The 25630-nt window shown below is 48.9% G+C and overlaps 1 protein-coding gene across 1 annotated transcript in view; it reads right to left on the bottom strand.

Annotated features, from left to right (window-relative positions):
* Positions 1–5472: 5472 nt before the first annotated feature.
* The window catches only part of LOC126530733 (U-scoloptoxin(01)-Er1a-like), a 41146-nt gene continuing 20988 nt past the window's right edge, over positions 5473–25630 (bottom strand). The window contains exons 2-4 of the mRNA XM_050178012.3: positions 24141–24191; positions 9687–9721; positions 5473–7863 (exon numbers count right to left, since the gene is read on the bottom strand). Of these exons, the coding sequence (XP_050033969.1) occupies positions 7582–7863; positions 9687–9721; positions 24141–24180 (357 nt within the window). The 5' untranslated portion in view covers positions 24181–24191 and the 3' untranslated portion in view covers positions 5473–7581. The remainder of the gene's footprint in view (positions 7864–9686; positions 9722–24140; positions 24192–25630) is intronic.

Raw genomic sequence — 25630 nt, 5'->3', positions numbered from 1 at the left:
CAACAACAAAGATCGTTCCGGGATGATGTGAGAAGTGCCTCCATATTCCAATGGAATGCGAGAGGCCTGAGGTCTCGTATTTCGGATTTCCGACAGTTCGTATTTGCAAACCATTTTCCTATACTGGTAATCTGTGAACCGAACTTATCAGCCTGCATAAGACTATCGGGATATGAATCTTTTCTTTCAAACACGTGTGTCCGTAGTAGTAAGGTTCTGGTTTACATTCGCAAGGACCTTACGTATTTTTCCCAACACGTAGCGCCACACGACGGCAACCAATACGTCTGTGTTACTGTGAAAAAGAAGAAGCTGTCTTTTACTCTTATTGGCGTCTACCTTTCCCCAACAAGTCAGTTTGATAGAAAAATACTGGAAGATATTATGGCTGATACTCCCGGTCCTTGGATAATAACAGGGGACTTCAACGCTCACCACCATATATGGGGAAGCTCCAGGATAAATTCGAGGGGCAGGTCACTAGTATCCTTTGCATCAGGCCACAACCTGTGTCTTCTAAATGACGGAAGCCCGACATTTCTGCGAGGAACTACATACAGTAGCTGCCTTGACTTGACTTTGGTGTCACGTTGCCTGACTTTGAGCGTGCAGTGGTTCACTGATGTTGAAACCCATGGAAGTGATCATATACCGACCTATGTGAGAATCGATGGACTAGACGCCGCATTACCGGTTGTCTCTCGCCAAATCGACTGGTCAGTCTTTCAAGATCGCGTAGAAGACACATGCAAGACACATATTGCACGCAGATTAGAAGACATAATTGCTGACGCTATGCAAGATTGTACACGCCGCTTCACACATCCATCAAAGCGTACAGAGAATGACATTGAATTGGAAAGGCTTCGTGCACTACGTCGCCGAGCTGAAAGGAGGTACAGGCGCACGAAGTCAATTCTTGACCTCAGAGAAGCTCGGCGCATGCAAAAGAAGATCAAACGCCGAATGGATAAGCTAGCGGATCAAAGATGGAAATGTTTTTGCGACTCACTAGACCCCCGCAAGCCATTGTCCTGTGTGTGGCGTACCCTACGGGGTCTTTGCTCAAGTCCCCAGCAACGACACCCATTCAACGCCCTTGCTCTCTATCAAAACCGCCGCGAGATAGACGTCGCAGAGGAATTTTGTGCGAACGTCGCTGGCGGCACAGTTTCAGTCCCTGACATGGCTCTAGGCAACATCCCCGGCCCACGAGATGCAAGTATGGACGCTCCATTCTCCATGGAAGAGTTAGAAGCTGCTATGGCGCTATGTAGGTGTTCGTCTTCACCAGGACCCGATGGCATAACATATACTGCTTTGCGCCACCTAGGCAGAGAAGCACAAAGAGAACTCCTCAGCCTTTTTAATACTTCATGGCAAGATGGTGTCATCCCACAGGAATGGAAACGCAGCCGCCTGGTACCGCTTGCACGATGCACTAGTGACGAGTCGGATAATGTATCAGCTGCCTTTAATTTCCCCCTCGATATCACAGCTGGAACGACTTGAGGTTCTGCACAGAAAGGGCCTGAGAAGGGCTCTTGGCGTTCCGCAGACTGCTCCTAACAAAGCAGTACTTTGTGAATCTCTATCGAGACCTCTTAGCCTAGTCGCTTCACAAAGGTTATTGATGCAAATTGGCCGCCTCAAACAGACGGCAGCCGGCCGAGCCCTTCTACAGCGCCTTCGAAAGAGATCTGAGTCCCGAGCGTACTTGGCACTAAATACTCTTGGTTACCTGGGTCTTGACACTAGAGGTCGAACTAAGAGGTTGAAACCACCTTGGTCATTCGCGAGCCTCGATTGTTCGTTGACAATTCCTCACGTACGCGCTAAGCGGAATTCTCCTCTGGCGGCAACGCGTTCGCTGGTACTGGAACATCTTGAGTCTGAATATGCACGTCATCTTCAAATCTTTACTGATGGCTCTGTGGACAAGGTCAAAGGATCTAGTGCAGCTGCTTTTCACATTCCCTCTTTGAAGTATGATTGGTCTGTTCGCTTCACTGCAGTCGTGTCCTCCACAACGGCCGAAAGCGTTGCCATTGAGGCAGCTCTAAAGAAACTACGGTTTTGTACGCCTCAACCTGTTGTTATTCTTACAGATTCAAAATCTGCCCTTCAAAGGTTAGAGCACGGGTTCCCTACTGATGCCTTATGTCTTAGCTCCCTACGCTCGGTGCACAATCTCCATATCAAAGGCTTCTCCATACGTTTCCAATGGGTGCCCTCGCACACAGGTATCATAGGCAACGAGATGGCGGACAGCCTCGCCCATAGAGCGCTGTCTGGGAATCCAATGAGAAAAGTGCCTCAAGACGACAACAGACTCTTCAGAGAAGCAGTGTTGTGCCACCTCAGTTCTTTGTGGAGCTCACCTCACAAGCCATGTGTGATCAAGGGCCTCAAAAGAAACCAAGCCACCTTACTGCTCTGCATTCGCACGGGCTCTGCTCGAACCCCTGCGTGGATGTATAAGACTGGCCTGGCGTTATCACCATTATGTTCAACGTGTGGTGTGTGCGGTGACATAGAACATTACCTAATGTGCTGTACTGTGTATAACGCGGAAAGGAGGGTGTTATTCGGGTCCCTCAAGAAGACAGGAGTTCCTCACAGCTCTTTTCAAGACATTGTTTTCCCGCGTGGGAACCGGTTGTGTAGGAAGGAGGTCTCTCGCCTTCTTTTAAATTACCTACAGGACACAGATTTGGTCTCCACATGGTGAACTGAGAAGTGACCATTTGTATTTTGTGAGGACTGTGTCTGATTATGTGATTTACTTATTTTAAGTGTCGCTACGGTGGAGCAATTGCCGGCAGCAACTGCAAGGCTAATCCCACCAGTAGCCTACAACAACTCAACTCAACTCAACTCTAAAAGCAGGAAAGTCACCGCTCGAATTGGCATTCTATCGGCCTATAGCTCTTGCCAGCTGCGTCGGGAAGCTTATGGAACGTATGATCCTCATGCGTCTCGAATGGTACCTTGAACATCATCAAATTTACCCTGACTCTATGGCGGGATTTCGACGCGGTCGTTCATCGATTGACAGTGTCATCGATCTAGTATCATCTGTGGAACAACAAAAATCTCGGAAGCGATTATCAGTAGCGCTCTTTCTTGACGTGAAAGGCGCTTACGACAACGTTTGCCATCAAACCATTCTAGACGCACTTCTGACAATTGAACTAGGAGGGCGAGTCTATCGATGGGTCAGTAACTACTTGACACAAAGGTCCTTGTTCGTACGAACGGAAGATGGTCCAACTACCGACCACTACACATGCCGAGGCGTTCCCCAAGGCGGTGTTCTAAGCCCTATTCTTTTCAACCTCGCGCTTCTTGGGCTGGCCGAATCCCTACCGGAAACAGTGAGTGTTTCAATCTACGCCGACGACATCTGCATCTGGACATCAGCGGTCACTCGCCTGCAGGTTCGCGCACGGCTACAGAAAGCAGCAACACAGGCATCAGACTACCTTCACACACAAGGCCTTACCATCTCAACAGAAAAATGTGCATTAGTCGCTTTTACGCGAAAAACGATGACTCCTTATCCAGTATGCATCAATGGTCAGCCTATCTCCTACAAGAGAAATCACCGGTTTTTGGGTGTCATTGTAGACCGGGACCTCACTTGGAGCCCTCATGTTGCCCACTTAAAGAAGAAGCTCACATCTATTGTTCACGTCTTCAAGTTCATCGCCGGCAAAACATGGGGATCGTCAGTGGGCTCCATGCTACAGTTATATCGAGCACTGTTCATCGGATTCCTACGCTATAGCTCCCCCGTGCTTGCTAAAACATGCAAGTCAAATCTTCGAGAACTTCAGAGCGTGCAGGCACAGGCACTACGTGTTTGCCTAGGCCTTCCGCGCAGCGCCTCGACAGCTGGAACCATTATAATCGCTCAAGACCATCCGATCACAACTTACATTAGCACCGAAACGCTTAGAGCCCATGTTCGTCATGTTTCACGGATGCAGTCAAGCTTCCTTGCGTGCCTGCCAGAACGACGACCACAGGCGTCCTTCTCCAACAAGGTCAACATCCATCGTGCCTCCTTACCATCGGGTTTCACACCCTCTGCACGTTCAACCTCAGCTTTGTGGTGTTTAAAACAACCTCAAGTGCGTCTTACGATTCTAGGGATAAGAAAGAAGACCGACCTGCCTACCTTGGCCTTGAAGCAAGCAGCTCTGGATTGTTTGCACACTTTCTACTTTGATCGAGTACATATATATACGGATGGCTCTTCCACTCAGACCAGCTTCACCAGCGCAGTGATTATACCATCCCGTTCACTAAGCATCCAATACAAGATTTCGCACTTGACAACATCGACTAGTGCGGAGCTTGTTGCCCTCCGAGGTGCCGTTGATTATATTAATAACCAACCGGCTAATCGGTGGGCTATATTCTGCGATTCGAAGGCGGCCTTACAATGCCTTCTGGCATCTCTTCGTCGCGGGTCATGTGAACAACTCGTGTCGGAGATACGAGAAATGCACCATCACATGATCGCGAAAGGACACGACGTCGTGTTTCAGTGGCTGCCTGGTCATCGCGGTATCTCCGGCAATGACCTCGCTGACGAAGCTGCTAGAAAAGCTCACGAGGGAGCAACCCTTGTTTCAATACCTTTATCGCGGACCGACGCAGCCCAACACTTAGGCAAGCTAGCGCACTCTTTGACATTGGAGAAGTGGCGCACACCTGAATTCACTCACCATCGCTTGCATTCCCTCGATCCCTATATGCAACTGCGGCTGTTACCAGGTCTTCCGCGAAATGAGGAAACAGTGCTGTGCCGCTTACGTTTGGGCGTCGCATTCACAAATGCTTATGCATTTCTGATTGGAATGGCTGATAGCGCCGAGTGCAATGCCTGCGGTGTCGAGGAAACCATCGAACACCTACTGTGCTACTGCCCATCTTATGAAAATGAAAGGCAAGACCTCTGCACAGCTCTCCATCAGCTAGATGGAAAGCCGTTCACCTTGAACAAGATCTTGGGATCATGGCCTCGCATATCACAGCTACAAAAGGCCACAAAAGCGCTGCTGCGATATTTGAAAGCGACCGGATTGAGTCAGCGTCTGTGATCCAGACTGAGTGACCGACTGATATCTCCAGTGGACTTTCTCTTTTCCTTTTTTTTAATCTTTCCGTCCCCCTTTCCCTTTCCCCAGTGTAGGGTAGCCAACCGGGCTCAGTCCTGGTTAACCTCCCTACCTTTCATTTATCATTTTCTCTCTCTCTTCCCTCTCTGCCGTTGCTATTGCAGCACCCTGTAACATAGCGCATTGCCAGTCTCTCTTCTACTTGGCCAGCGACCGAGCGTCAGCTTCTTCACAAGAAAACCATTCAGGCAATACTATCCACCTGTAAACAGCATCCTAATCGAATCGTAAGAGCTGCCGTGGCTTAGGAATGCTTGAAAAGGAAGTAAAATGGCACAACACCTTGTACAACTAACATTTGGTTTATTGTCTTATGTACACGACATAAAACACACACAATGAACATCTTATTCTGCCATTTTTTTTTTTGTGAAACACGAAACTACACACACGTATTTGCTGTTTTTTTTTTAGCTTCCTGTTACTAATGCTTTGTCTTATACAGTACGCGACAATATAAACATTGCATGTGTCGGGCACACAGAATCACTTATGTACACCGTGATGATTTACGACCGTCATTTGTCCCTCGTTTACAGACGGCGGCATTGACCGCTCTTTTCTCCCGCAGGTAAAAGCATATAACTTAAAAGTTTGCATGTATATGTGCGAGCATGGAGCGCGTGTGTGATAAACTATGTCAAACGAAAACGCGTCATGGGTTGAGATGAAAGGACACACTTGAAAACGCAATCCTTAATTATCTATCTCTTCCGGATTTCTTAAAGGTTGTTTAATTGCCTCGAAAACAGCACCGCAAGCGACAATTTATTTTCAAAGAAACAATTCCTGTACGTAATTCGTAAATCTTGAAGCAGAAAAACGACTATAGGCCATGCAAATTTCTTCACGCAAACTAACAATAGTATGTTGGAGAATAGAAAGGAGGGGTGAGGAAGGGTTTGGTGAGGGTCTAGGGCATGTAGTGATCCGACGAGGCTGTTCGTCTGCAACGTGGAGCTCCATTTTGCCAAATCTATATATCCAGGAATAGTCAAAGGAGCACCTCTTAGTACTCCTTTCTGATATCGTTAAACCCATTTCACACCTAGTACCGGAATGATCAGCGCTTATTTCTTACAAGGTTTGAGTTTTGCCTGATACCGGAGAACACTGTCATAGCCTACGCTGAGACCGCTTGAAACTTCGTGTGTTCGCTCCGGAGAACGGCGCAGCTAAAAGACACGTGGCACGATGATTTCGAGTGTGCGAGCCCCTGCAGTGCCCCCCACGTGACGCGTTCAGCGTAATGACAGAGCGGGATTGCTTAACGGGCTGCCCCTGCGCACGCGGATGCCAAGCCGGCGTGCTCCGGAGCCTTACGCAATTTACTTTCGGCGTTCATTCAGGGTAGCTTGAGGGACAGGGCTCTAATTTGCCTGCGCACGAGCAGCAGCGGCGAAGCCAGTGATTGTCAAGAGACGGTGAAGCCCAGGCGCTCTGGGATCGATGTTAGTGCTGGCAGAAGGCTGCAAATGCGTGCGCCGCGCAATTAGGCCCCTGACTGACATTTACCGGAAATGAATTTGAGCACGTCGCGTTTTCCGTTGGCTCGGCGCAGCTCGGCGCGGTCAAGCAGGGCCCATTATCGCTGACCTAGACTCACGTCATGCGACGGCGTTGTCATCGTCTCACCGCAGCCTCGACTCTGGGGCGTCGGTTGTCGTTGCACGCTTACGACGAGCGCCACCAGGAAGGGGTCGGTGCCGCGTCTTGTGGGAGCAAGCCGGAAGCTTACCGTGCCTCCCGAGACCTTACTGTTTACCGCACAGCGTTGCGACGTCGATCGATGTTTAAAACTGCCGGTAAAGCTTAGTCCTTCGTGTAAGTCGCGCTTGTGCACAGGAGATGCTCCGAGGGTACAGCCGGTACCCACTTCAGTGACAGGTTATGGCGGTGCGGCTTCGTAAACTTCCTAGGCGAGGAATGAGCTCTGATCATCGGTAAATTTCCTTCGTTCTTGTTTTTAACTAAGTCGTGCATTCTTCCTTGCAACCGACTACACCACGCACGCAGCGTTCATTTCATAGCGAATCAGTCCGAAAGGGCGTTTTTTCTTCTTTTCTTTTTTTGTTCCACGGACAATTTTGTCCGCGAAGGCAACACAGTATGAATGCTACCTTGCTGAGGCATCTGCCAGCGACCGATCTGCCCAGAAGCCCGTGTTTGGGGTGAACTCAAAGGGAGGCCTGGTTGTGATTTTGGGGAACGTGTTCGGTAAAATGAGCTGGGATGGGGACTGGCTTGTCACAGGGATCAGGGGCATGAAAAGGGTCTGGGAGGGGGGCCGTTCTATCAGGGGTCAAGGGGATGGGGGCGGGGGGGGGGGAGGTGGCAGTGTAAGCGGGAAGGGTTGAACCGAGCGCACTGTCGAATCTAGGTATCTGACGGACTAGGCCTTGGCGTTGGTTGGCGGCTCCGTCTCGTAGGTCAGGTCGTTGAGGTAGTAGAAGTTGGGAGAGTCCGCGCAGTTGACGTTGTACTCCCAGTCGCAGACCCGGTACCGCTGGTTGAAGGCCGTGTCGTTGGCGCAGATGTGCGGCACACGGCGACCGTAGGCGTCGCACATGTGGAAGATCTTGCAATCGAACTCCATGTCGGCGTAGAAGCCGATCGGCTTGTCGCTGCAGTCGAAGTGGAATTCGACGTCCGGGAACTCTTCCCATCGCTTCGCCTGCGCCAGGAAGAGGAAAACGTGGGGGATTCAAGAAAGTACGCATGACAACGAGTCCTTGCTTTCTGCGTCATCCTCAGTCAATGCCTAGGCGCAAAGGCTACGGGTCGCATTTACAAAGACAAATATACAGAGGAATGGTATACGCGTTAGGAGCGGAAGCCGATTAAAAGTGATGGCAAACAAGTTTATAACAGAGGCGCAAGTCAATGAAAAAAAAAAATTACGACGTGAGGAAAAATTCGTGAATCGTGCCCCTTGCGATCATTGTTATTCGCCTCGCTTTCAGTCGAATGTGCAACGCCGCAAATGCTACACGGGTTTTGCGCAAAGAGTAAGCTCAACGTTATAGGCTTTCGTGAGCCTGAGTGCGTAAGTTCTCCAAGGGTCACGTTCTCGTTCTCTTCCCACCGTCCGCATTAGACAATCGGCCCCTGGCCAAAGCTTGTTCAAAGAGGCCCGGCCACGGCAATTTCAAACGCATTTTCGCTCCTCCGTTCCCATCGCGCTTCTCGGTCGCCGCTGCCAGGAACATTCAATTTCGCGCCGCGCGATCTCTCTCGCCGAGCGCGACAATGGAGCGCGTCGGAACGATATCCAACGGTGCTGCGCCTGTACACACAGAGGGGCACCGTTTGACCCATCGGCCCCCGTCAGGTCGCCCCAGTGCCGTTCTTCAATACCCGGGTTGCCGTGGCGAATCGCGTCTCGGCCGGCTGTGCCGCAACAATGGCGAGGGTTTCACCCGCGTGCCTCGTCCTCTCGCCCGGCGCGCTTCTGGCGATTCCATTGAGCGCCAAGGCTACGTACGACTCGATGCAGAGACACTGCGCGCGTCACCGTCGCGAACGCAGAACTGCAACGTAGCGTGCGCGGCCCTGGGGGAGGGGGAGGAGTTTAGGGGGTTGCGCACCCCCCCCCCCCCCCTCCCACTGGGCCTGCGCGCCATTAATCCGCGCGAGCCGCCAGCCGAGAGAGGCGCGCACACAATGTCAGTATCAAGGCAGTTTGGCAGCCATCGTGCCCCCGTAGGTACCCGCTGCTGCTTGTGACTGTTGCGGCCGGCGCAGTTATGGGCCGTCGGAGGGGGAGGGGGGAGGGGGGGGAGCTACCTGTGTCCGTAAATCACAGAGGGGAAGTGCGCGCGCCGGCGTGTGGTATTTGGCAAGTACGCGCGCCCGGCGGCGTACTCTTCCTTGCTTCAGGCTGCGGATGTATTTGCTTACGTGTGACGCTCAAGGACAGCACATTCCCATCCCGCCGGGTAATAATTTTATGCAACTGGCAGCGTCAAAGTCTCCTGCTGGTTTACGGCATTTTCGTAAGCGGAATACTAACCGTGTTATACCGCCTATACGCTTTGCCATTGTGGCCTGGAGCTCTTAAGCATTCGTTTGCATCTTTGCTTTCTGATCTCTCTCCCTGTGTCTTTATTGTTTTCGTCGTTTTATCTTGTTCCTTATTCCTAAACTGAGAGGCTCACTTTCGCGCCTGAAATCTCGACGATCTGGGGAAGAGAGTTATTGCGCGATTCATTCGGCATTGAGGATAATCTGTTCGTGATGTCGTGATACTGATCATTTTCACGACTGCAGTGGGAAGCCAAACTCAATTCAATGCCTGACACGTTTGGAACGCGACCAAACATGGAAAAGAGTCGAGTGTCATTAGGGTTCCTCTTTTTCTTTTTAGATGCTTTATGTGATGCTTTATGGCTCGTGCTTGCACTTTCCTTTATTTTACCGCTAAATATGTGCGGGCACATAGCGCACAGGGTCGTAGCGCCATTTCGATTCAGCAATTATCGAAAATCGTGTACTCACCCTGTGAAGCGACTTTCCGCACACTAGGTAGAGAGCTGAAAGGAGAACAAAAATTGAAGGAAGGTTTGTTAGCTACAGTTGCAATATTCACGCTGACTCCTTTACCAAAAAGACTACGAAAATGCAATGCAAGTTTGATATTGGTAACGTAATACCTTGTACTTCAAGGTTAAAATCAATGAGATGCCGTTAACCGACGCTGCATGTAAGCAGCACTTTATTGTCCTTGTTTTTTTCTCTCTCTCTCTCTTCGCCGTTTTGAAACGGTATGGCCTCTTGTAGATAGGCGCTGTCATGAGGCCTGACATTCTGAAAAGCTTACTTGCACAAATCACTTCGTTCGCTATAGGTCGTCTTAAGAATAGATTCCAAGCAATCGGAACACTTATGGGAAGTCAACCGGAAATCGTATCATTAGCAACCCCGTCAGGTCACTTAGAAACATTTCGCACGAACGAATGGCTACGTGAATTCGGCCCCAGCTTTTGAAGAAAACAAAACAAATTGGACCCTTTATTAAATTGAACCTCAATTTTTCGACAATCCCCGGTGTGTTACATCAAGTTAATCACCAAATATCTAATTCTCCCTTTTGGCCTGTAACATAGATTTCAAGTCCCGATTCGCACGTTTCCATCTTTCTGAGGGTGAGCCATTCTTGTTCCTTATGTAAATGAAGCAAATGAAGCAGCTGATCCAGTGGTTGGTTGCTGGTAACGTAAGCATCGAAGACAAGAAAGAGAAAAGTGGGAAAGAGAGAATGGCGCTCGACAAAAAAAGAAAAAAAAAGTTCGGAGGCGTCCTCGCAGGGAACACAGGAGCCGGAATGCATTAATCGGCCGTACATAAGCGACAGCCGGTGACCTTCGTACATTCCGGAACGCGCGTCAGTGTTGCCCACGGGCAGTAACAGCGGACACGTTAAGCCACGACGATGGTGATCAGCGAGTGATCGAGTAATCAGTGGAGTGCAAAAAAAAAAAAAAGAATGCTCGTGGGTCATGCCTTGGGTGGGTTCGAGAACAACCGGTGCTCGAAAATATTCCGGAGTAGTCCGGTACGGCATCTCTCGTCGGCCGTGTGCTGCGTTGAGACGTTCAATGTCGTAATTTAATTTCTGGCAACAACAGTATACGGCACTGTCGCCTGCGTGATGAACCTATCAGTGCACATTCTGTGCAACTGTTCATGCTTCGCCTCTCAATCGCGTGCTCTGCGTATAGTAGTTCCAGTTTACTTAGACGACAGACCATTGTCTGAAGTAAAGATCCTGGAGCCGCATTTACAAAGGGTTTTCATTGCTAAGTGCCCCATAGTGTTGGTCGGTCGCCCTCGCTAAAGATATGTCCAGCATGAGGATTAGCAGGAATTTGCAACAATGGTAACGTTATAACGTTTATGAATATGGGCCTTCGCCAAGGATCTAACCTTGGCTAGTATATGCCCAAGGCGACCAAAGCGCTAATGCGCTTCTTGAAGGTACCAGGAATATATACGAATGCTTCTTACTATACGTTACTTGCCGCGGTAGCCCAGTGGCTATGGTGTCGCGCTTCTGACTGCGAGGTCGCGGGTTCGAACCCGCGGGTTCGTCAAAGACCGCACCTCGACGGGGGTGAAATGCGAAAAAAAAAATACGCTCGTGTACTCAAGTTTAGGCCCACGTTAAAGGAACCTTAGGTGGCCAAAATTAAACCCGGAGTCCCCTTCTGCGTCGTGTCTCATCAGATCGGGGTTTTGGTGCCCAACATCCCATAGTTTAATCTGACTGTAATTGAGTGAACATTCCTTTGCGGGCGGAGCGCACTGAGTCTCTATAGTTGTCCTCTTTTTCCTCGTTTTCACCTTGCCAGCCTGCAGGTTTCACAACCAGGCCTGACCATTTGGATCCTGGTTGCTTTTCTCTCTCTCGCTCACCCTCACTCTCTAAGTGTCGCACTGAATTAAGGCTCTTAATTTACTGTAATGAAGATGGATTTCCCCATCCATAACTGTGAATAGTTAACGTTGCTTAGCGTGCACATAGCTTCCTGAGGCAGCGATAGACTCGTAATTAAATATCCTCAAAGAACGGCTTGACATTATCCGCCTGTAAGCAGTGGAAAACTTCATGTTTAAGTCAAGCGCGGTGTTTCCCTGCAGCGGTGTTTCCCTGCAGCGGTGTTTTCCTGCAGCGGTGTTTCCCTGCAGCGGTGTTTCCCTGCAGCGGTGTTTCCCTGCAGCGGAGTTTCCCTGCAGTGGTGTTTCCCTGCAGTGGAGCTTTCTTTACTCGGGCCTCCCATGGCTCTGAAGCCATGCTGTTAAGGCTCATAGAATTCTAGTTCTCCGATGTATACCTACGTAAGGAAAGGAAAAAAAAAACTGATCAAGGCATTTGGAGGACGTTTTGTAACAGAGGACGCTCGCCAGCGGCCTCGACCGCTATGCGCTGGACTTCAAGCCCACTAAATACACACCTTCGTTATTATTATTATTATTTCCGTATCGTTACAATATCAGTGGGATGAAGCGTGCTGTGTATGCGTTTAGTGATACATACCGAGCCTAAATGTTTGCGATACAGCGTCTAGCAAATAGAACACGTAGGGAAGTTTAGATTAAGCTTTAGAATTACATTACTGAAAATCGACTCATTAAAGTAAGGCACTTGAGGTACATTTGAGCGACATTCTCGAATGGACCCGTACAAGATACGGTGGCGGTACTCTAAGGAGCGGCTTGAGGCCTTCACCACATGATGCGCGCATTTAAGAGAAGGGAACGCCCGCCCAATAAACAGTCTATCGTTTTCTTACTTGAATTAATGTGACCCGCAGTCATTCCTCTATTTGTGCATATTACCCTCTTCACTTCTTTATCGTAGTTTAATTTTAGTCTTTGCGATCAATCGTCTGGTTCGTTCTACCCTCTTTTCGATTACCTTCTTCCTATCTTCAGTTTATCTCTCTCGTCTCCTTTCCTGAAGAGCGGGCAGGCGTTGTTGCATTCTCTGTGACAGTTGCTGCAGCCTGCTCGCTCCCTTTTTCTTTCTGTCTGTCTTTATGTTTCTGTATCCCCAAACCAAATATTAATAACAACCGTTTCATCACACAAAGTATGCCATTCTCAGCTTTGCAACGATATCAATGCGGTACACAGACACACACACAGAACCAAAAACCGGCTACCCCATTTACACTCGGCGTCACGTCAGGTGCACAGCCTGCGCGCCATTGTGCGCCGAGCGCAGACGCCTAAACAAACAACGCTGATGTTGTCTGGGCGCCGCTTAATTGGATACGCAATAAAAAGTAGCAACGCGTATATGTGGGTCACTTCTCTTGCGCCACGAGGGGGAACCGGCTTCCGCTCAAAAGACAGACGAGCAGAGGTGCGTGCGAGAGCTCCCCAACTCTTTCTTTTCGACTCCCCGAGGAGACGCCAAGCAACTTGCGGATGCGCCAGCCGAAGGTATACCCTTCCTCCTTCTCACTCTATCTTTCACTCTTTCGCTCTTTGTAGGCGAGACGGCCGGGAACACAAATAACAAGCAAGGACCTGCAAAGGACGTGCAAATACCACAGACTCGGCTGCGAGAAACAGAAAATACGCATGCGGCCGAGTAAGAAGATGAAGAGGGCAAGGCAAAAGAAAAGGCGGCTCGGCTTATAAGGCGACCGCTTGTGGACGATGTAGCCGTGCTGATAGCGCGCTTGCAGTGCAGCGGCCGGACATGAAATATCGCTGGAGGCCGCCACTACGGTATGGAGAAAAAAGGGCAGCGAAAGCGCGCGTGCCGGGCCTGCGCTCGGGCCAATGCCACGCTCGGAAAGGGCACGCATCCATTTGGGACGCAGGGGGGTCGGCACGCTGTACGGCGCGTGTCTCTGCGGCCCGGCGACGGGACCTTGCGGACGGGATGACGCCGCCGAGGAAGAGCGCTGCCGCACGGTTCGGTTGTTTATAGAACCGCACGTTGTAGGCCTGACTCAGAGGCTGTGTAGTACATATAAGCTGGATGACGAATGACAGACAACGAACGAGCTCGCTCGTACACGAGCTCCGCGGTGACCCCAAGGAAGCCGGTGCGGAGCCGAGCATCGTTATTAAGGATCGCGTTTCCTTGTAAGGACAATTAAGGCGTTCTCGTGTATGACACGCTTCGGACAAGCTGCGCTTTCTTTCTGTCGGTCAAGGTAGGTCCTTCCGAAGGAACGGTGTACAGCACGTCGTCGTCGTATTGATTGAGACCTGTCTTGGCCGCGATAGACCTCTCTGCGCTGAGATCGTCATCGTCGGCCTAATGTGTGTCCACAGCAGCTCAAAGGCCTCTCGCAACACCAGTGTAGGTTAGCAAACAGGGTACTCGTCTGGTTGACCTCCCTGCGTTTCCTGTCCTTGCTCTCTCTGTCTGTCTCTCATCTACTCATAAGATATCAAGCGCAATGCTTGCAAATTTCCTAACCTGATCACATGAGGTTAGGAAATTCCTAACCTGATGTGTCTATCAGTGTCTATCAGAACACTGATAGACACTGACGCAGTGAAAAATATGCATATCGAATATTGAGCTAGAGATATCGATATGTTGACATCTCAACACTACTAGGCTTCGGCAAGGAGAACTTAACGACAATTTACGCGTTCAGAGCCGCTTGACGACTTCAAGACTGCGTCTAAGCCAAGTAAATGAGGATACAGGAGAGTACAGCGAAGCGAGCGAGTACCGTGCTCTCGCCACGTGAAAGCAATTCGACGCTGTCGGCCGGCCTGCTCTGCTCAAGCTTTTTTTTTTTAATGTGAGCCTTGCAGGTTTGTAGAACAGTGTATGCAGAATGTTCCAGGACATCATTGTCTGCGAAATCTATCGGCGTCACCGTCGTTACAATGTATGATGTGGATTGCGCCTAGCGTCATCTGTTAGTCATCAGTTTGTAAACGTGCGCGTACGGCGTTGGTTTTTGTCATTGCCGCTCACTCGTCGTGGCGCACTCACAATCATTTGTCGGCCCCTTTTCTGACGATTAACTGCAGCATTGTGTCTTCAGCGACTGTGTCTGCTCTGTAATACCGTGTTTGTCGGTTAAAGGATTGGCCAGCCGCTCCGTTGGCCGCAGACACTCCAATTTTGTTGCTGCCCAGTGCATTAAGCATATCACGAAATACGTTTGGTGCCATTCTCGGGAAAATATAGGTGGTCGCTGCGGCGCGTTAGCGCATGCACTGCTTTATATAGGCATTGCAGCAAAATACGGTATTTTGCTACAGTGCATGTTGGAGTGCGAAATGTGGTATTAATTGTATAAGTGGTAGATTAGCACATTTAGTGGTAAGACACGATGGAAGGAAAATCTACTCAGAAGGCAGGAATAAACTGCGAAAACATAAATTGTGTGGCTTAATGTGGAATCCCAGGCTTGCGTGACATTTCGTGCACCTTTAACTTTGAACAGAAAGTCGCTACGCTTCTCGCCAAACAAAGAAAACATGATGTACGAGGACAATATGTTATCAATTCATTGAACTTAGAGGGTTACTTTTAATACAACAAGATTGACCAAACTCACACGGAAGCGCTATTGCCTACATTTCAATCTGTTCCAGCGACAGCCGACCCACAGTGCGGTGATTATGAAATGTCTGAAACGCCTGATAGAAGGGGGCGAGGGGGGAGGGGGAATAGTAAGGAAAACAACGTTACGTAGTCTTGTGCCGCAGTGCTGACATTCGCAAGACAATGTTAAATAAACTGACACAGCTAGCTCCTGCATGTTAGTCGCCTCAGCCTAACCCTTCCGTTCTTTGCTCCTGCCATTGGTAGCGAGCCGACTTCGTGGGCGAAGTTCGTCCTTCGATGATAATGATGAGAAACAGGTGACAACATTTGCTTAGATCGCCGTTTTCAATATATCGGGTTCTGTAGCGTCATACGCATTTAACACTGAAACAATAAAATTGAGAAGTTCAGGTTTGCTGGCACTTGGCTGAATACATGGCTTGAGCGCTAAACACACAGCAAAATAAAACAAAAAATAAATAAGAAATAAAAGGGAGGCGTACAAGAGCGCAATAAAATGTTCATAATCTTTCCTGTGGTTTGTTTCTTTTTGATAAGATGATGTCTTTATTCTTACTCTGATAAAGTAGTGCATTCTGAGTGATTTCTGGTAGTACAAAAGTGCGTTGAGCAGAAGTAGCCTTAACTTAAACATCCGTAAAAGTCTTTGCATTAGACGGCGCTAATGGCATTTATTTGCGAGAAAGTATATTAAGCATGCATGCTTGACAATTGCGAGACACGATAAAACGTGGATCAACTAGTGTCCGAGATAAACCGATTGACAGTTAAATAATGCGATCTTCATTGTCCGAAAAAGTTTTACATATGCAACACTAAGTGAATAAAATTATGATCGAAATGCAAAATTTGTCTTCAGCTACAATGCCGCTTAATTGACGCGAAACTTTGCAAGCGAGCTTTGCGATCGAGCTTCATTTCCAAAGCTGCGTAGACTCTCACTCGCTCAACGCGATGTCTTATCACTGAATCGCGATATGTCTCCCTGCCCGCGAGGGCTGTGGTTATATGAAATGCAAGAATGTTATAAAATTAAAAAAAAGAACTTCGGATTTTGCGTGCCAGCACCACCATATCATTATGAAGCACGCCGTATGGGATGACTCCGGATTAATTTTGACCACCTTGGTTTTCTTAACGCGCACCTAAACCTTAGTATCCGCGATCGTTTTTGCATTTCGCCCCCATCGGAATGCAACCGCCGCTGCCGGGGTCGAATCAGCGACCTCGAACTTAGGAGCGCAATGCCGTAGCCACTGGGCTACCAGATCGGGTGGTCATGTGAAAGATACATTAAAAATATGTATAAGGTTATTGTTGTCCTTTCAATGCTGGCATTTATTAAACTAGCGCTAGAAATACAGAACAGATAGTAAACGGTGAATGCCGAGCTGCGCAAGCAGGCGGTGAGAACGCGGGCAAACGCATGAAAATGAAGCTATCGTAGCCAAAGCGTAGCGGACCATCAAGGCGAGTCCCCCATCTGACGTCACTGGGGTGCGCGCCGTCCGCAGCGCCGCCATTGGTCGCGCACGAGACTAATAGGTGACGCCATTCTGTCCGTTCACCGCACTTTCATAGGTATACCCAGGCCGCCGCCATATCGTTAAGTTACATATTTAATTAACGAATACTTGAATAATTGATTTCGTGCGAATTTAAGGCTAGAGACAGAACAGTAGCGTAAGCTCTGAAAACATTCTTAGAGGCATTTCAACCTATATTCATATAAGCCGGCTGCTGAGGGGTGCAAACTGATCATTAGTTCAAACATTTTGCCAGAAGGTGGGGCAATAGGTAGAATTAAGAACCATGGCCGCTCTTAGAAAAATATAGAAAGGGAGAGAGAGCGAGAGAGAGAGAAGGCGTTAAATTAGTTTCGAGGCCTTTCAACGTTATTTATTATCAAATAAGGGGAGCGAACCGGAAGCTGTAACGGAAACTTTTACTTACTGTACCGAATTCGATCCCTCGGTATTCTGTCGCACAAACGAACTCGCCGGCAGAAAACACGATGAAGATGAAGACCACAAAGCGCCTCTGGCTCGCTGTTCTTTCCTTTCGTCATTTTCTTTCGATTTACAGATGTCTCTTACTCGCCTGACAACGCACCAACTCGTCCTGCGTGCTCTGCGAACTTGGGCGCCTTCTTTGCAATAGCTTGTGGAAAGATGCGCAAATGGAAAATCATCGTCACGGAAGCTATACTGATAATTGCGTGGGCAGCTTCAAGATTCGTCCCTCCGTGGGTTACGTCTCCTCGTACTCTCATTTATACCGCTTTTTCCCCGTTCACTGCACATGCTTCAACGCAGCCGCCACACCCATTACACCGCAGGGGGTGCTGTGGTGCTAGCGTGTTTCTAACAATTTCTGATACCTCTCTTTCTCCACCGTAGTTTGCGGAGGTTGTTTCTTTCCTTAAAAAAAATTAGCGAAGCTTTAATTGCATACCTCTCCATGACTTCGCAAATCGTCGCCGTCGTGGCCGTCGCCTGACCGGCTGAGCAGAAGTGGTCGCTTATTTAACCACCGTACTGTCGCTGTCGATGATGGGATCACTTTGGCGCGGTCTCACGTGACTGGACACCGGACGCGTCGAAGTATAGAGCCGACGACATGTGCTTGCCCAAAGCTCATTACGTCTTTTTGGGGCGCGTTGTAAACAAAAGAGCCACATTCCTCGGCGCTGTGCATTTTTGAAATAGTGCTTTCATTACGTATATAGTAGCACTACCGAACTCGTCTTCGGTATAAAGAGACGGTAGTGCTGGTTCGAGCTCGATGTCTATGGCATAGAAAAGATTGCTCAGTAGTTTTTACCTAACCTGAGGTGAATGTACTAGGTAAGACAGGACGATGTGAACGCAGCCCACACCATATACGGTATCCAGTTGCACGCGCACTGGCACCGCTTGCTCAAATTTGCAATTAGTACTCATTTGGTTGCGTTTTTTGGGCCAACGCGCTCAATAAGCATCAATCGATTTTCTCAAACTGTTAATCAAGACTCGGAATATTAATCGTGTAAGTAATACTCAACGCTACAGAGCTAAGTACGGGCAGAAAAAGACGAAGAAAACCCTGTCTGACGTATACTTAACTTGCCGTGCTGAGTATTGCGTCCACGATGAACAGCTACCAACATGCCAAACTCACCACTCTGCTTAAGACACAGAAAGCAGCTCTGCCAGCAATATAATGGAGAAAAAAATACGCTTATCCAATACGAAACACTTACAACGCTACGTTTGTTTCTCCTTTCAGAATCTTGATTGCCAGTTGAGCAGTCAACTTCAATCAGTTAACAGTCGCAAACAGTTTGCCCTGCCAAAATATTTTGTTGGAAACCGACATACAGCAGAACGTGCAAGTGCCCTTACTGACCAGCCGGCTTAGCCTGACACGATCGTCAGACCAACGAGTTCCCCATTTTACTTCGGACAAGTACTCGTGATAGATGCTTCGCTCACTTTTGCGAGATACCAGCCAGAAGGTTAACGATGTGTTAATGTAACCACTTGACCTTTTACGCAGGAATAATTTCGTGTTTGATACGTTCGCCTTCTATTCGGTCAGACGAATCGCAAGCGTATGAAGCAGACCCTAAAAAGGCTAGTAAAACAGGTCATAACGACGCTGAACGTTCGTCTCACTTTTGTTCGTACCCTAAGGCAGGCACTCCAGGAACACGAACTTTTCCGGAAAGCTGCTTATAACGTGGCGGCTTAGCTCAACAGCACATAATAAGGGCAAAGAGCACGTTTCTTTTTTTTTTCCGCGTCCCTGCTTTGATTATGTGAGCCGAAAAACTTCTTCCGCCATTCACCGGTCTCTACAGTTTACGCCGATCCGGCACACACTTCTCCGGCCGATTTCGCCCGCTCGTCGAGCGAGGGCCGTTCTGCGGAGCTCGCATTCAGCTGCATAGGGCGTCACGAGGAAGCCGTGCTCTTTGCACTTTCGGCGTCGGGTTCACGCGGTGCCTGGCGGCGTCCAACGAGGCCGTCGCATCTCATTGGCGCGCCGCGAGGCTATCGCGCTGACCCCCACGGAGAACCCTTCCGGCGGAGGATCGGGCGCGCCGAACGTGCGGCCGAGTCAATTGCTCCACTGCACGATTGGCGCTGTGCGCGTGAGTTGGATATCGCGTCTATCGTCTTTTCGTCTGCGCAGCTGTCAGTCGAACGTGGCGCCGAGCTTGCGGCGACAAGCCCGGTGCACTACTACACTATACTGCAGGGCGGTTTTGTGAAACCTTCCGAGCAGTCGCTGACACGGGAAGGGTGAATTCGAAAAGAAACGTCGTGAGGAAATATGCGCCTGTACGCGGTAGGGAAAGCGTGACGTTCGCAGTTATTCTTTCATCCTTCCGTTTGAAACTTTGTGCGCGTATTTTTCTCCGGAGACGTCCGCGGCTTCTGCCATTACGCTGTCATGAAATGCGTGGTTCGGCAGCGGAAGAGAGCTACATTGAAATTAGGTCGGTTCCACACTCGCATGGACCAACAGTATTGCGGAATGTATAGCCACTTCCGCGAGTCCGTCTGTGTAGATAAAACGGCGATGTATGTTGGCGAGTTTCGTTGTGCCTGTGACTTGTTGACGATTGACTTCTCGTGAGCAGCTGGTTACCGGCAGCTTTTGAATTCATCCCTTCACTGTTATTAATCCGGCGAAGAAAACTAACGCGAAATGGAATAGCACGAAACCGAAGGCCTCTACGGTGACACTGAGCAAAAGGGGCGACATACGGCTCCATGGAACTTTCATATGAATATTCCAGAATATTACCAATCCTCCACTCAGTGTGTAGGCTATTTCGTGCCATAGGACTGACGGTTCAGGTTACTGGCGCAATGCAGCTGTGAAAGGCTTGCTACCCTCTCACACTCCGACTACAAGATAACGTGATGTATGTTTTTTTTACGTATGTTTCTCTGGTAAACCTTTACCACGATGTGACGAATGATGGTGTGAGAGGCGCGGAATTTAAGAGCAAGTAGTGACGTTGCCGAGACCACTGTAACGAAGCAGGGGCCTGCAACGTATCATTAGGGCCGCCTTGTGCATGTCGTATAAGGCATTTCATCAGTCTGGTACCACGCCACGTATTAGGACGACGACAAGACGTCATTAGCGTCAGTCACGCACACATATTAACCGACTGCAAGGAGTGATCGCTCACGCAGTAACACGTATACATATGCGAAACACGCGGCAAGCCCGATACACCCAACATAACGCGCGCATCTACAAACCTTCATCAAACGCCGGTGACCTCACCAAACGACCTGTATAGGTGTTCGGTTGGCGCTGCACGGCCGATCGACCGGTCGAACAAAAAACACTGATCCTCTCGCAGGCATTCTGCAACCTGTTTCTGCTTCAGATGCCTACGCGGAGGCGTTTCTCGAGCCACGAAGATTTACCGCTATCCAGACGGCCGGTGGGAAGGAAAAGAGCGAAGAGGAAAGGGAGAGTGGGCGGCCGCGTCTTTGGGCAGCGATGAAGCAGAGCATTCCGCGATGGCCTTGACTGCACACTTCGTTTTGCAACGGTCGCTCGGCTTGCACGTTGCTCGTGGGTGCTTTGCATCGCCGGCGCCTTTGGCTGCATTGCGTTGGTATAGCTGCTGCGGCAGAAGTGGCGGTGGTCGTGGCGGCGGCCGTACGGCGTGCCACCTGCCCCATCGGGTTCCGCTTAACTGCCGGGCGCACATAAATGCGCCATTTGGGAGCTCGGTTAGCACGGCGGCGCTGCGGCGGGGCAGCCGGAGGATGCGTGAGGTCACGTGCTACGCGCCGGAGCAGGTGTAAGCGTAATGGCGTTGCTCTCGCTTCGAGTGCGCGATTCTGTCGGAGCCGGCGTAATGTCCACTCCCGAACAAACCGTGGGAGCGATATCGCGCGAGCGTTCTCTCGAGTCGCTCCCTTCTGCTTCTTCGACGCCAGAGCGTTGGAAGCGAAAGTATGCGTTTGGTTGTAAGCGTGCACGAAGAACAAGCTAGAAAAAGTCGCAGTTCGCGGAAGCTAGAATAAAACGAGAAGTGCCGCGGCTAGTAGCGTGAGCATTTTTCTCCAGTCGGTTTCTGAATCCCTAATGTATTTTATTAGTATATAAATGACATCCAGTGCTTTGCTTATCTATTATCTTACATTCACCTTGCGACAGTTCGATCATGCTGATCGCTCCGACATTGAGCAAAGCAACAGCTAACTTATTGCTTGCTTTCTTGAAGCCAGTTAAACTGCCTTTGCAAACGGAAGGAATGCATCACTTCGTTCAATTCAGGGCACTGCGTTTGCTTTGGAAATTTCCACTGCGAAGTGTGCTGTTGTCGTCACGGAGTGTGTTCTGAACGTGAAACTATAGATAAAGGGGAAATCCAGGGCGCACAGGTTAACGAGTCTGGCGTCCTACTCGCTTCACTGTACTCAGGACAAAGAAAAAGAAAAGTTAAGATAAATGAGGTATAGAGCAGACAATGAGCTAATGCGCCCGGGAAGAACAGAGCACGCACACAATAGAGAAACATCAACAGCGTCATTATTAGAGCAAAGAGGCCCGCAAAGGTGCGACGTCTATGGGAATTGTATGGCGCACATGCAGTGTGGTTGGCTACCCTTCCCTTGGGAAGGGAAAGGGCCGAATGTATGTGTGTGGAGGGGGGGGAGGGAGGGAGATGCTACATGAAACGAAATTTAAAAAAAATGCAGACAGTGCTCAAGCAAAGAACACGCGGGCACAATGAACGAACAAAATTTTCTTGGCGCATTATAAACGCGCGCTAATGCCTAAGGTTAAAGCTCATTGTTTGGCGTTGTGCCCGCAGAGAGGCAATTAATGTCAGCCAGGGCAACGGGACACTGACGGGCTTGGCATCCAGGCGCCCCGCGCTATTCATTGTTCAAGGCTACTCGCGCCTCATTGCGCGACCTTTTTTGTACACCTGACGCTTCAGAATGAAAGAAGATGCCCTGATCAATATCGCTCTCGCTATTACCGAACCTGTCGTGTTTAAGACGATCCAGTGTATCGGGGCGGTGCACACACACGCTCAGTATAAAAGAAAGTGTAGGTTAGGAAAGAATTCCCTTGCTTCCTCGTCACGGCACTTGTTCTGATCGTACGTGTTGATGCGCGTGAGCGGGATTAAACAACAAAACGAGGGAAACGTTGACTCTTGCGCTGAAGTGACACTACTGCGACTTGGAACGAGTCTACGAATAAGGACTCGCTGTTAATGGTAACATTCACCTGTTTCTTCAGAAACCGATCCCCCAAGGGGGTTTCCGTTTCTCTCTCCGAAATAACCCGGTGGCAGATAAATGAAGAGAAAACAAGCATGTGGCACGCTTAGCTGTTGTACATCTTTGCAGCACAGTTTAAAAAAAATGTAGATTTATAAATTAATCTTACTACGAAACGCACAAGAACTGAGCCGCATACACGAGCTCGACAGATTAATCGTACTTCGTATATATTTGAACACAACAACATTTACCCGTGGTGGACAACGGGATAAAATACCTTTGTTTATTTTTTCGCACACATTGCTAACAGAAACACATGACCGGAAATTTTCTGAGGCCACACGCACAACAGCGTTTCCAACTAAAATGTTTGAGCAGATCCTGGAGATTAGATCGTTCTGCTACCATGTGAATTGTGTGTGCATTGTTTTTTTTTGTGTATGTGCGTTTGTCTGATATTCGCGTTTGTGGGTTTGTTTACTTCGCTGTTCCAGGTCTTTATCGGCTTTGATTTCGAAACAATGTTACTTTTCTGAATACAGAATACAGAAAGAATCTCCGCGCATGCTCAATCACTACGAATTGTTGCATTTATAGCGCGATATTTTATTGAAAGCGTTAAGTTTGCAAAGCCACAATGCCGCTTGAAGCCAGAAGGACGATGTTTAGCCAATTCTGTGTACTAGCCACATTTCCCATGCTGGCTAAACTGTCCCGTTGGCAGTTCCCATAGACACTAGCGCCACAGTTCCCCCTAGCAGTCTTCGTAGGAAACTTTTGCAACGACGCAGCTGCCACAGTGCTGATAGGAGGGTCTACATACTGAATGGCTCGCGCGCACAGCACGTACGTTTTAGTGCTTGCGCCTTCGATTCATTTCAGCTGTATGTATATTTCCCGTGTAAAGTGGATAAAGTGAAGTGGACATCCAGTGCAAACTGAATATTGGTATCTGTGTTACTGCGTCAGCCGGTTCTGACTGGTGCGCTAAGTTCGCGCGAACTTGCGTCACGCGTTTGTTCGCATTCATTTATGGCGTAAATTTCGTGCACGTGTCACTCCCGTTGCTCCGTATCAGTCGCCCATCATGCACCCGCCGCAGGCTGGGGACCATTTTTTCCGCTACGAAACTCGCGGCTACCGACCAGACCACGTGATAACGTGTGCGCAACTGGCGGACACGTACAGGTTAAAATTTTTGCTCCGCTGAAGAAATTTTTTTGTGATGTTTGAAACTACACTTAGGAAGAAGCAACTAAGTATATCAAATTCGTATCGTGTTTGAGACAATTATTTGGCTTAATTTTTCTTCTTAGTACTCGGTGTTCTAATGAACACAGAGGATTGGTTACCAGCTGTTCCTGTGGTCTTCTTCTATGATACTATTTTTCTCTATACACGATATATTAGCGCTTCTGTGCATATCACAGCATACAAGCGTGAACAAGATAGAATAATGTGTTCTCCGCGGTAATTAGGACATCAAGATCACCTAGGTAAATCTGATAATGATGAGTTGTTCGTTTCTTTGTGCGTTGAGTAACTGTATCAGTCTTAAGAAAACGTGCCGTTATGGCGTGCATGCATGTTTGCGAACCGTTTGCAAAATGTTTTATGCATGGACTGAATACGAGTTCTTACCTGTGGCGCTGAGAGCCAGGACGATCAGGTTACGATGCATTGTGGTGGAACCTGGGTTAAAAAAACAAAAAAACAACGCACGCTATTACAATCTGTTGCAGCACAGAAAATGAGTGACTATATCTTTATGGCTTTTACAGCAACCAGTGAGACTCAAAGTTCACGAAGGTTAGTATTAGCTCTACCAATTACGTGCAGCTGACGCTTTATATGAAGCTGCATGTCTATACCTAAAGGAGGCAAAGTGAACTTTCTGATGTACACGGAAGGTGAGGATCTAAGGAAGAGTCAGTTCGAGTTTACGTTGCAAAGCAGTATCACTACCTTGAAATGCCTCATCCTCGCAAATGTAAATACAGCGTTTTAGGCTGCAGCAAGAGTGTTTTATTACGCTGCTAGCTTGAATGTTTCGACGACCCAGCTTTTACCACAAACACCCAAAACACACAATCCCCATGGCTAAACCATGGTTACAGTCTGTATCACGACAATAAATTCTATCTGTCCCGACGTTTCACTATATATGTCATTCATTTTAGCAATGCTCTACCAAGCATATTTTCCGCTCTGTTGGTTCTCCGTTGTTGTCTTCACCGACGCACCACGTAATGCATTCGCCTGCTATTGGCGCCTGTATTGATTGACCCCAGATATAAGACTATACTCTCTCAGTAGTTTCTTGCAGTACTGTGGAAGCTGCACGAATTCTTGACCAATAGGAAGGCCGAATGCCCTTCGAGATGTTCTCATTCGCGCCGCATCGTCTGCTCAGCGTCTGCTTGCCATCATGTCGGTACATGATTTGTGGTTGGTGCATTGACGCAAAAAAAGAAAGAAAAATGTTTTGACGCCGTAACCATAAGCTTTGTATACATGCAGGCGATAGTGGGGCTTGAATTCGCCTGTACACGTTCCCTGGATTTAATTTGCAGTCTCCTTAGAAAGTAGCAAGGACGGACGCCCTCATAACTGTTCACCTGCGGCACAGCGTCTGCTCGGCGTCTACTTCGCGTTTGCTAACTACCGTCATCCTGCACCATGCTAGAATGGGGTACTAATTAATTATGCAGTGAACAATTAGGCATGTATAGCGTTCCGCATCGTCAACGCATCACCAGTGCTAACCAGTGCATCACTAGTTTTAAGACTGGGTGCCGTTTTTTGTAGTCTTAGCAGCGTGAAAAGAAACAGCCGATCTCAATAACTGCAGCAAAACATACCTACTGCTTTGATCTAAGCATGAAACGAGACTTAGCAATGACAGATTTTGCCACTTGTTTCTTGCTGACACGGCCGAGAGCTTGTAACACGCCAGTAACAAGAGCTAGTCACAAGCGCGAATTCGGTTCGGGGCGTGTGGTCGGCGCTGTATGGGCGCTGCCATGTTGCTATAGGTGATCAGGTTAGGGTGGATATTAAGGTTACCGGCGGTCACTGCCGCAGTAATTCTCGCTTTACGACGTGCATGCGCAAATGCCGTAACATGTCAA

The sequence above is a fragment of the Dermacentor andersoni genome, chromosome 5 (genome assembly GCF_023375885.2).
Source record: "Dermacentor andersoni chromosome 5, qqDerAnde1_hic_scaffold, whole genome shotgun sequence".
NCBI classification, from domain to species: Eukaryota; Metazoa; Arthropoda; class Arachnida; order Ixodida; family Ixodidae; genus Dermacentor; species Dermacentor andersoni.
Note: the sequence above shows the minus strand (reverse complement) of the source record. Positions and strands in the feature narration are given on the sequence as shown.